We start from the raw sequence: 12,336 nt of genomic DNA, 5'->3' as shown, positions 1-12,336 counted from the left end.
CTGGCTCAGCCTCTTAGCCAGTCTTGTTACCTCTCAGATGCTCAGTTTCCTAACAATTTCCCAGGGTTGTTGTGAAGACTAATTAATAGTAAATGCTGCCATTTAGGGAGTGTCTACCCTGTGGCAGACACTGTACTGAGCACCTACATACCTTATCTTTATTCCTGCTTATAGGTTAGTGAAGTGAGGACTATTATCCTATTCCTGAAGACAGAGGAACTGAGAGAAGGCAGAGCGTGGCTGGACTCAGGATCTGCCTGCCTCCAAAGCTCATGACCCCGACCTGAGGTCCCTTTGCAATGCACAGGTGATTCATCCAGTAGATTTCTTCTGTGTCAGGCAGCTGGGAATAGCCACATTAGGAACAAAAGTTGTGATATAAGGGAAAGGGATGGATCCTTGCAATACTGGAGGGAAACTCTTACTGCGTGTAATGGGTCTCAGGATGCCTTGGGAGAGGGGTGTAGAAAGGAGGACCTGAGGCTGGGTGTTCTGTAGATACACCTGGGGCCAGCCCTGGATATTTGTATACAATTACAAAAATTTAGTTTAATTTAGGATTGTTATTGATATTTTAAAAAGTATTTTAATTCTGGAAATTAAAGGAAAACTGTGTATCTTGTAAGATGTGCCCAGGGGCAGGATCTCTTTCACCTAAATCCCAGTTCTACCGTTCAGTTGATGTGTGGTTTTAAGCAAGTCATATTTCATCTCTTTGTCTAGTTTCCCCATTTAAGCTGGTTTACAAATGGGTGAAATGGCCATTACTTACCTCTTCCGAATTTGGTCTCAAATAACCATTTTGGTGTCCTTTCCTACACTTCCCCTGAACTTCAGCCACAATGAATTTCTTTCTGTTCCCCAAATCAGTGCTTTGTTGTTTTTGCTGCCTGAATTCTCTTCTCCACTTTCTCTAAAGAAAAACTCCTACTTATCCTTTAAAAACCAAAATATCAGTTCCTCCCCAAAACTTCCCCAGCTCTTCCTGGCCCAATCACTGTCTCACTCCATAACGTACCATGAGCGCATGACTTTGCCTTTATTTGATTATGAATCACTCCCCTCTTCCCCTTCCACCTACCATATGATTGTGAATTCCTCTTGAGGGAACCCTCAACCCCCTTCCATAACGTTGAAGCTGCAGCACACAGTGCTGTGCTTGGTGTCTGCTCAGTGTTTGCTGGCAGGATGGGTAAAATAATGAATGGCCAACTTAAGTGTGAACCTTTATCTGCAAACTTCATAGCAAAGTATTTGGATTAATAAGCCAAAATATTAGCATAATACAATATATTATATATCATGGAACATGTATTTAGGGGGCATAAACCAGCCCAGTATACCAGTCATCTCAAATTTTCCTGTGTGGATTGACTGGCATCTGACAGCTGCTTTAGTCACAGGGGCAAGTGGTGAGTGGAGACAGGCATCTCAGAAGCCAACCACAGTCTGCTGCTCAAGAAAGAGAGCCGGTAGGTGGTAAATGACCCCAGAGCAGTGTCTGGAAAAACTCCATGATGTCAACAGGGATTTTCTCCAGAGTTGGGGAATTAAGGGTCATTTGATTTTCTTTGTGCTGTTAGTATTTTCTAAGGTATCTATGGTGAACACGTGTGACTTATTAATAGGAGGATGGCACTCTGGCAGTTTCTTTTGCACACTAACTGGCATAGGCCCAGGAGCAGGGTAGGTGGCCCTGTCTGACCAGACCCTTTGGCACTGTGCAGCAAGTTCTTTACAAGCTGGCCCCTGCTCACCTTTCCATCCTGCCTCATGTACCCTGTCTTTCAGCCACACTGACCTTTTTTTTCTACTTATTTATGTGGCAAACACTCATAGATATGATACTACAGGTCACTCTTCTAAGCACTTTGAAAATACTAACTCATTTAACTCTCATAACTATCTAATGGTATCTATGAAGTGGATACTATTATTATTCCTATTTTATAGATGAGGCAACCTAGGTCATTCTGGAATATGTTTTTCATCCCATGTGCTGTGCTGTTCATTCCCTCCCTATGATATTATGGGAATTTTTTTTTTTTTATGCGGTACGCGGGCCTCTTACTGCTGTGGCCTCTCCCGTTGCGGAGCACAGGCTCTGGACGTGCAGGCTCAGTGGCCATGGCTCATGGGCCCAGCCGCTCCGCGGCATGTGGGATCTTCCTGGACCGGGGCATGAATCCATGTCCCCTGCATCGGCAGGTGGACTCTCAACCACTGCACCACCAGGGAAGCCAGGAATTTCTTTTCTGAAATTATCGTGTAAGTCTTGGTTCCTCTGTGTTCTCTTAGCATCATTTTTATATTCAGTACTTACTACGTTGGATGATAAAGTTGCTGTATATGTCTCTCCCACAGGTAAACTTGGGCAAGTGACTTAATTTTTGTTTCTTCCTTCTGTAAGATGGGTCTAATAACACTTATCTCACAGAGGATCTGAGGATTAAATGGCGCAGTATTTGGACTGTATGCTCAGGAAATGAGCTTTTCCTATAGGGACTTGATATATTCCTTGACACAGTTGCTGGCACAGAACAGGTGTTGTCCTGTGGGAAACTGAGTGGAAGGGACAGAAGGAAAGCCTGGGTGACCCAAAGTCAAGGCCACTGCAAGAGAAGAGGGTGGAGCACCCCCAAATGCCTCCTAACAGCTTGAGCAGAAGACAGCTGAGCGAAGGCTGTTGGGTTTGGTCATTGGTGGTGTTTTTGAGAACAGCTTTAGCAGCTGTGATGAAAGGGGAGGCGAATTGCAAGTGGTTAAGGAGGAGTGGGTGGGAAGGAAATGAAGACTGATGGTGTAATAATCTCTCTTTCAGCAAGGGAAGAACAGAGTTAGGGCAGTAGCAGGGCCAGAAGAAGGTTCTTGGTATGGATGGCAGAGGCCTGAAGGTGTCTATAGGCAGGAGAAGTAAAATCCTTAGAAGAGTGTGGGTGGGGAGAATGTTCCTCTCCCTATTGTGGCTGAAGCTCAGGCCATGCTCAGAATCCAAGTTGCCCCCTCAGGGACTTGGCTCCATTAATTTTGTCCCCTGTTTGCAGCTCGGGCATCCAAGGTCTGGGGAGCTTTAGGATCCCAGCTTTCAGTTGGGATCCTTGGGTAATGTGTTTAACCTGTCTGAGCTGCAGTTTCATCATCTGTAAAATGAGAATTTTGTGAGCATGAAAGGAAATGACATCTGTTAAGTGCCACTACAGTGTCCTTAGCTGTTGTGTCCTTTTAACCTTCTCATAGAGGCAGGATGAAAGAGAAGAAAAAAGGGTAAATCTTAGGGTGCTTTAGACCTGCAGAAGGAAGAAGTTGGGGCTGTGCTCCTGGGACAGCTGTTCTCTTCTCCATGAAGTAGGGGAATGGGAAGGGTTTGTAGCTCTGATGAGACTGGTGGGCTCCATGGAGGCCACCAGGTTCTCTCCACTAGAGATACACAGAAGACCTGAGGACAGCAGTGAAGGCCTGGCTAAGCACAAAGAGGACAGTTAGGATTGTTTCATGACCTTCTGCAGCCAGGCATGCATGAGTCGAAAAAGGTGTGGGTAGAACTGGGGGCTGACGGAAATGCCGGGGGTACGGGGCTTCGTGTGCTGGGGGGTGGGAGACAGGGAGAGAGACGGGGAGAGAGGGAGGGTGGGAGGATGCACTGGTGAAATGACAGCCAGACGTCACATGGGAGCTGATGGCCTGGGAGGGTTGGCAGGTCTGAAAGTCACATGGTGACGGGGAGGATGCAGAGCTGGTTACTGGGAGCAGGATAGGGACCCCAAAGATTGTGGCCAGAGGGGAGTTTCAAAGTATTAGATGAAGCAATTTTGAATGACTAGGGCCAGGGGAGGGCTGGGTCACCCAAAATAATCCAGTGTTCTTCATCTTCATTTCTCTACTTTTCTTCTGTTCTTTGTCATATGACTATCTACACCCCCTCCTAAAATAACCTTAGTCTTTATACAGCTTTTTGCGTGGGATGTATTGGTTAATATAATTCAGTAAACATTTTTTATTTCTTCATTGTATTTGTAATAATTTTTAACAGATATGATATATCAAGTTATCTTTGCACATACTACTTTGTATCTTCCGGATTTTCCCTTGGGATAAGTTCTCAGATGTGAGATTACTGTGCTCAAGAGTGTGAATGATTCGGAGGAGGGAGTCTTGGTATGTCATTAGTTACTTGCTGTAGGGGGATTTGCATTGAGCAGGGAGGAAGGGCAATAGGGAAGGGAGAAAAAAGAAAATTCAAATATAGACTCTGAATGGAGGCTTTGTGTGAGCGCCCTATGTCCATCTCACATCCTCCTGAGTTCTGTGTGCTGGAGTGGAAGATGTAACTGGTGGAGTTTGCATTTGTGATTGAGTGTTTGGTTTGGTCTCTGATGCTTTCTTTTTCGGGGAAGAGGGTGTGGCTGTCATCAAGAAGTTGAAGAAGTTACAGTGTGTGTCTGAGAGGAAGGCACAATCAAAGGGACTCTCTTTCTAAACAGATCTAGAACTTTTGGAGGAGGGCAAGGACAGCAATTTCATCTTTGGAAATTAAAGGACTTAATTATTTTGATTACAATCCTCATAGTGTTAGTATTTTGAATAATTTTAACAATATAGGGAGACATGATTTAGATAATTATTAAGGAAATTGTAATATTTTGAATCAGTGATTTTTTAAAACAAATATTATTATTAATAACATTTTTTCCTTAACTTATGATTGGAATGGTTCTCCTTTTTTTTTCCTTTTAACAGAAAAAGCACAGAAAGGGATTTATTGATGTGTCAAAAATCAGATGTGTGGAAATAGTGAAGAATGATGATGGTGTCATTCCCTGTCAAAATAAATATCCATTTCAGGTGAGCTGGCATATTTTTGCGACAGTGAAATTCTGGGCTTTTAGTCATGCTTACTATTTGACGTTAGTGTTTCCTGTCATTGCTTTGTTGATTGATTTCTTTCAGCTTTGTTGAAGTATAATTGACACATAAGAATTGTATATATTTAAGGTGTACGATTTGATGTTTTGATATATGTAAACATTGTGAAATGATCGCTACAATCAAGCCAATTAACATATCCATTACTTCACATAGTTGCCATTTTCTTTTCTTCCCTTCTTTTTTTGGTGGTGAGAATACTTAGCTACCTTCTTAGCAAATTTCAAATATGCAGTGTTCTTAACTGTAGTCCCCATGCTGTACTTCAGATCTCCAGAACTCATTCATCTTGCATAACTGAAACTTTGTACCCTTTGACCAACATCTCCCCATTACCCCCCTTCACCTGCCCCTGGCAACCACTTTTTTGCAGTTTCTAAGAGTTTGTTTAAAATTCTACATCTGAGGTCATGTAATATTTCTCTTTCTGTGTCTGGTTTATTTCGCTTAGCATAATGTCCTCCAGGTTTATCCATGTTGTTGCAAGTGAATGGATTTTCTTTTTTTTTTTTTTTTTTGTGGTACGTGGGCCTCTCACTGTTGTGGCCTCTCCCGTTGCGGAGCACAGGCTCCGGACGCGCAGGCTCAGCAGCCATGGCTCACGGGCTCAGCAGCCATGGCTCACAGGCCTAGCCACTCCACGGCATGTGGGATCTTCCCGGCCTGGGGCACAAACCCATGTCCCCTGCATCGGCAGGCGGACTCTCAACCACTGCGCCACCAGGGAAGCCCTGGATTTTCTTTTTTAAAGCTGAATAATATTCCACTGTGTGTGTGTGTGTGTGTGTGTGTGTGTGTATCAACTGTCTTTATTTATTCATCTGTCCGCGGACATCTCATATTTATCAACCCTGAGGCTCTCAGAACCCTCTCCTTTTTGGGTTTTCATAGAGGCTTCGTTACATGGGCATGATTGTTTACATCATCGGCCATTGTTGATTGAACTCAATCTCCAGCTCCTCTCCCCTCCTCAGAGGTGGGGGGTAGTGGGACTGAAAGTTCCAACTCTCTGATCACGGAGTTGGCTTCACTGGCAACCAGCCCCCATCCCTAGGGGCTCTCCAGTAGTCGCCTTATTAGTATAACAAAAAACACCCGTATCATTCTCAGCACAGGAAATTCCAAGAGTTTTCTAGGAGCTCTGCCGGGAACCAGGGTAGAGACCAAATATATATTTCTTATTGTGAATCACAGTATCACAGGTATGAAAGTCATGGGCCAAATGAGGCAACTACAGCCCCATGTCCCTCTTAGAGCTTTATCTTTACTTCTTTATCACATCTCATTTTCTGTCTTGTAGTAAGGTATTTGATTCATTTTTGTATCTCATGTAGTCCCAGCAAAGTGCTAGTTAGATGAGTTAATCACTGAGCAGAATATAGCAGTATTTGTTCTTTGGTGTTCCCATTGCCCCAGGAATGCTATCTTTTAAGGAGTTGTCTTATTGCTGCTAGGAGAACGTTGCTCTTTAGGGTTGAGCAGGTATCTCTGCTGATGGGGAGGTTTGGTGATGCATAATAGAGTTATACAGTGCACAATGCGGGGAGAGAGGAGGCCAAAGGGCAGGGAAGAATTTTTTGTTTAAATATCTCTTGTCTTGGGGCTTCCCTGGTGGTGCAGTGGTTGAGAGTCCGCCTGCCGATGCAGGGGGACACGGGTTCATGCCCCGGTCCGGGAGGATCTCACATGCCACGGAGCGGCTGGGCCCGTGAGCCATGGCCGCTGAGCCTGCGCGTCCGGAGCCTGTGCTCCACAACGGGAGAGGCTACAACAGTGAGAGGCCCACGTACCGCAAAAAAAAAAAAAAAAAAAAAAAAAAAAAATTTCTCTTGTCTTGCCATAAAAATATGACTTTTATTCCACAGGATTATCTATTGAATATGGTCAGGAACAGCCAATTATTGATGAAAGAGCTATCTGTGTTCAATCCAGTGACGTGGTAAAAGGAGGTTTCTAGCCAGATTTGTTTTTTTGTTTTGTTTTTCGTTTTTTTTTTTTTGTTTTTGGCTGCAAGCGGCTTGTGGGATCTTACAGGACCTTAGTTCCCTGACCAGGGATGCAACCCGTGCCCCACCCCCACCCCCCACCCCACCCCACCCTATGCGTGGAAGCACATAGTCCTAACCACTGGACCACCAGTGAAGTCCCCAGATATTTTTTTAGTTAATTGGGGTGTTTCTGCCTTGTGACTGACCATCAAGGGTAAAGTGATAGACCAAAGACAAAATTCTTGGGTTAGTTTCCCATGCTTAATTTTATTCTTAATATTAAGAATATTAAGAATAAGACTGTTTAATTGCTCACCTGGAGGTACCTCTGAAAGAGGTACTGTGGTTAAAAGTTTGGGCTCTGGAGTCAGGATCCTGGCTTTCTGGATGACCAGCCAAATGCTGATGGGCAGGTAACTTAAGGGGCACCATTTGCAGTGCATTCTATGTGAATAGTGCCTCTGGGAGTTATCTAGAATTGGGGTGTCTTGGATAGGCCTTAGTCTCCTCCTCTGTAAAATGGAAATACTAATACCTTGATGGTAGGATTAGTTGAGTTGATGTCTGTAAAGCACAAAGTATAGAGTTGGGGTGGTCAGTGCTTAATTAAGCTACCTACTGCAGTTATTTATAGTGGCAAAAGGAAGGTATAGGAGTGATATTGAAAGAGTAGTCCATTCATCTCAAATATTATTCAGAAAAATATTCAATTGGAATAGTCCCTGTTATACCAAGTTTACTTAAGGAACTTTAGTTTATTAGATTGCAAGAAATAACAAGATTGGCAAAGCATCCTGGCCTCTGTATATATATTTTTTCTGTAAAAGCACAGTCCTTTGTAAAATGTGTATCCCACTGGATGGAGACATGAAAAAATAGATGTGTTTTTGTAAGAAGGGAATCTAGGTTCTTTGGATCGGAAGTAATTGACTTTTGATCAATCATTTCAGAATCCTTTATATCATGATGCCTGTGGTGCCAAGAGCTCTGTGCTAGGCAAGGGTGCTGTGTCTAAGCTTTTCTCACCTGTTCCATCTTTTGTCTTATTTCAGGTTGTGCATGATGCTAACACACTTTACATTTTTGCACCTAGTGCACAAAGCAGGGACCGGTGGGTGAAGAAGTTAAAAGAAGGTAAAACTCATATAATGAGATATTAATCTATACATAATTTCAGAATATAACATTGTTGTCACTAAGACAGAGATACGGCTAGTGTATCTTGCATTTATAATCTTTTAATCTACAATAAGTGTTTCTCCAAGAACATTCTCTGTTACTGTAAGTGACACATGTTGACGTTAACTTCCTTTTTTATAATCTGGTTCCTTCTAGTGGCATATACTTAGTTTTTAAGAAGAACATGCTTTCATTTAATGTGTAATACATTTGGAGGTGACTAAGCACTGGGCTCTTATGGTAACAGGATTTGGTATTTTCTAAGAAATTGCCTATGTAGTCAACATTTGATGTGGATGAATTGACTTGTATGTAAAGTATATTAATCAGTGATTTGACCTGCATAATCCTCATCGCTTTTTCTGCAGAACAAAATGGTGGTGGGCTGACTTTTGTGTTTATCCATCACGGTGTAGCAGAGGTCACTTTTGTTAACAAGGGTGCCTCACCAAAAAAAGGGGTGAAAGAGAACTCTATGGATTTTCTGAATGCTGGATTATATGTTATGAGGGTTTCCTCATAATAAACGTAGTATTTGAGAAAGAATGATCAACAGGAAACATTCTGTTATCTCTGTTTTATTTCACTCATCATTTAATGTGTCTATGAATTACAGAAATAAAGAACAACAATAATATTATGATTAAATATCATCCTAAATTTTGGGCAGACGGAAGTTATCAGTGTTGCAGACAAACTGAAAAACTAGCACCTGGATGTGAAAGATATAATCTGTTTGAGAGTAGTAAGTATTAATTTTATTCTGTAGTGATATTGTGCTCAGGATGTACATACTGTTGGTATTATTGGGAGAAAGTGACATGATTTTGATTTTGATGTTGGTTAAATATGGCCTTCACACTTTCTAGCACAGTGTAAACATAGGGTAGGTGTATTTCTGTAAGAATACTTTTATTTAGTTAGCAGTAGGACCATCTCATGGAATCAGAAGGTCTGTTTTGGGGAGTTTTTATCACAATATGAAACCTACTAAAAATGACTGTTAAAAGTGTGAGCCTAATGTAGCACCATCAGCAGCTTTTCTCTTCTCTTTTTTTTAAGCTTTACTGAGGTATAATTAACAAAATTGTAACATATTTAAATTTTACGATGAGGTGACTGGATATACTTATCTATCCATTGGGAAGGGTTCCTCCCATTGAGTTAATAAACTCATCCATCACCTTGAATGTTTACCTTTGTGCGTGTGTGTGTGTGTGTGTGTGTGTGTGTGAAAACATTTAAGTTCTACTGTCTTGGTAAACTTCAGTTATACACTACAGTGCTATCAACTATAGTCACCATGTTATACGTTAGATCTTTAGACCTTATTTATCTTTTTTTCTTGCTCTCTGTATATTTTCATTGAGTTGTAATTAACATACCTTATTCATCTTATAACTGAAAGCTTGTACCCTTTTACTATCATCTCTATTTCCTCCACCCCCCATCCCCTGGCAACCATTTTTCTACTCTCTATTTCTATGAGTTTGACTTATTTTTTTTTTAAGCTTTCCCATGTAAGTGATACCATGTGGCATTTGTCCTTCTTTGTCTGGCTTATTTCACTTAGCATAATGCCCTCCAACTTTATCCATGTTGTCACAAATGATAGGATTTCCTTCTTTTTCCAAGGCTGAATAATATTCCATTCTCTCTCTATACATGCCACATTTTCTTTATCTAGTCATCTGTTGATGGATGCTTAGGTTGTTTCTATACCTTGGCTATCGTGAATAATGCTACCGTGAACATGGGAGTGCAGATATCTCTTTAAGGTATTGATTTTGTTTCTTTTGTGTATATACCCAGAAGGGGGATTGCTGGATCATATGGTAGTTGTATTTGTAATTTTGGGGGGAACCTCTATATTATTTTCCATAGTGGCTGCATCAATTTACATTCCCACCAGCAGTGCACAAGGGTCCCCTTTTCTCTACATCCTTACCAGCATTTGTTATCATGTGTGGTTTTTATAATTGCTATCCTAATATGTATAAGGTGGTATCTTATTGTGGTTTGACTTGCATTTCCCTAATGATTAGTTATGTCGAGCACCTTTTAAGGTACCTATTGGCCATTTGTATGTCTTCTTTAAAAAAAGTGTCTGTTTAGGTCCTTTGTCCACTTTTAATTGAGTTATTATTATTATTTGTTTTAACTATTGAGTTGTATGAATTCCTTGTATATTTTGGATGTTAACCCCTTCTCAGACATGAGGGTTGCAAATATTTTCTCCCCTTCTGTTGGTTGCCTTTTCATTTTGTTGACGGTTTCCTTTGCTGAGCAGAAGCTTTTTGGTTCTGATGTAGTCCCATTTGTTTACAGTGAACAAGACATGGCCCCAATCCCTGTGGCATTTACAGTCTGTTCAAGAAGGCAGAAATACAAACCGGCTTTAATAGCATTTTTAAAAATCTGTTCTAAAACAGAATTACAAGCAAAATGCACCAGAGTGAGAGAGTCTGAGTGGACTTCTTGTTATGGGTTCATTTTTACTTTTCCTTAAAACTATCAATCATTGGTAGATGGCATTTTGACCTATTTTTGTCGTTGTCATTTTCAGGTATAAGAAAAGCACTACCTCGAGCACCAGCACCAGAAACAAAGAAGGTAAGCTGGTCTTTAACGTTTGGAAACATTTGCAGTTTATTAAGTATGTTTATGTTCATTCCTGTGATGCTGCTCCCTGCAAGGATCACATCGGAAATGGATAGACTATGGCTCACCTGATTTTTTTTTTTTTTGGTGTCAAATAATATCAATTTAATTGTATCAGATATTATCATCTGACCTTCTGCCTGTATTTTGGCTTCGAGAATTATACAAGAGGCGTGGGACTTTAAAGGAATATTTCAGTCTTAAGACCACAGTATTATGACAAAGGAGTGACTGTGAATAGTGGAGTGTGGTAGAAAACACAGGTAGGTACTTTGGACTCAGGAGGAGCCTGATCCAGCATGAATCTGATATGAGTGACTTTGGGTGGGATACTTCAGCCATTGTTTCCTCAGTTGTAAAATGGAAGTTATATACTCTACTTCATGGGATTAGTATTAAGAATAAATGAGAATGCAGGTGAACTTATTTACAAAACAGAAACAGTCTCACAGATGTAGAAACCGAACTTATGGTTACCAGAGGGGGAGGGGGATAAATTAGGAGTTTGGGATTAGCAGATACAAACTACTATATATAAAATAGATAAACAACAAGGTCCTACTGTATAGCACAGGGAACTATATTCAATATCCTATGATACAGCATAATGAAAAACAATATGTAAAAGAATATATACTGAATCACTTGGCCGTACATGAGAAACTAACACATTGTAAATCAACTATACTTCAGTTAAAAAAAAATGAGAAACAGTATGCTAGCTAGGTACTAAGAGTGTGCCTTGCACACGGCAGGCACAGAGCAGTGCAGATTCCTTTGAGTGGGAGGAGACCTGACAGAAGTAGTTCTGCTTTTCCCCACTGAAGGCCATTAAATGGTGGGTCTGCCTTTAGTCCTCCTGGTTTCTACTCTTGTTACCCTTGCCTCTCCCTGGAAAGCTAGTCCTGACACTGAGCAGAAGCCGTTTGATGTTTAAGGACAGCTTTTGCTCTTGTCCTAAATTCTGAAGCCCGTGAGAGGTCCAGTAGCATCAATATCATCGAACTCATGGTGCGGGTTCACCAGATTATCTAAGGCAGACTTTATACTGTGGGGACGTGCGCGTTGCTTGGCGTTTTACTGCACACCCAGTTTCAAACAGAAGACTAAACTTTTATATGTTACCTCCTTTTCTTAGCGAAGGCCTCCCCCACCAATTCCACCTGAAGAAGAAGGTAATAGTGAAGAAATAGTTGTAGCCATGTATGATTTCCAAGCGACAGAAGCACATGATCTCAGATTAGAGAGAGGCCAGGAGTATATCATATTGGAAAAGAATGATGTTCATTGGTGGAAAGCAAGAGATAAATATGGGTAGGTATTCCCTCTCTGTGGATGATACACAGTGGGTGGCTGGGAGTGAAATACTGAGTGAGAAGAGGATAACCTGTAACTGTTATGTAATGAGGCTAGTTCAGTGGCCATAAATGAAAATATATGTTATTACTTTGCAGTAACACAGTGTATTCTTAGTAGTGACTCAATAAATATAAATGAATCAACCACTCCTTTCCAGAAATTAGAATCCATTACACCGGTCTCTTTCTCATCCATTATATGTCTAATTGGATTGTTTGATCTTGGG

At 41.2% G+C, this 12,336-nt stretch overlaps 1 protein-coding gene across 6 annotated transcripts in view; it reads left to right on the top strand.

Annotated features, from left to right (window-relative positions):
• The window catches only part of TEC (tec protein tyrosine kinase), a 162,090-nt gene that overhangs the window by 116,043 nt on the left and 33,711 nt on the right, over nucleotides 1-12,336 (top strand). For 4 of the 6 annotated variants that reach the window (XM_082638520.1, XM_082638516.1, XM_082638517.1 and 1 more), the window contains 5 exons: nucleotides 4,738-4,842; nucleotides 7,964-8,045; nucleotides 8,707-8,835; nucleotides 10,657-10,703; nucleotides 11,890-12,065. In XM_082638520.1, the coding sequence (XP_082494646.1) occupies nucleotides 4,738-4,842; nucleotides 7,964-8,045; nucleotides 8,707-8,835; nucleotides 10,657-10,703; nucleotides 11,890-12,065 (539 nt within the window). Of the gene's footprint in view, nucleotides 1-4,737; nucleotides 4,843-7,963; nucleotides 8,046-8,706; nucleotides 8,836-10,656; nucleotides 10,704-11,889; nucleotides 12,066-12,336 lie in introns of those variants that run through there. The other 2 variants (XM_082638518.1, XM_082638519.1) reach the window with 2 other exon arrangements.

The sequence above is a fragment of the Mesoplodon mirus genome (genome assembly GCF_964341445.2).
Source record: "Mesoplodon mirus genome assembly, chromosome: 2".
Lineage (NCBI taxonomy): Eukaryota > Metazoa > Chordata > Mammalia > Artiodactyla > Ziphiidae > Mesoplodon > Mesoplodon mirus.
Note: the sequence above shows the minus strand (reverse complement) of the source record. Positions and strands in the feature narration are given on the sequence as shown.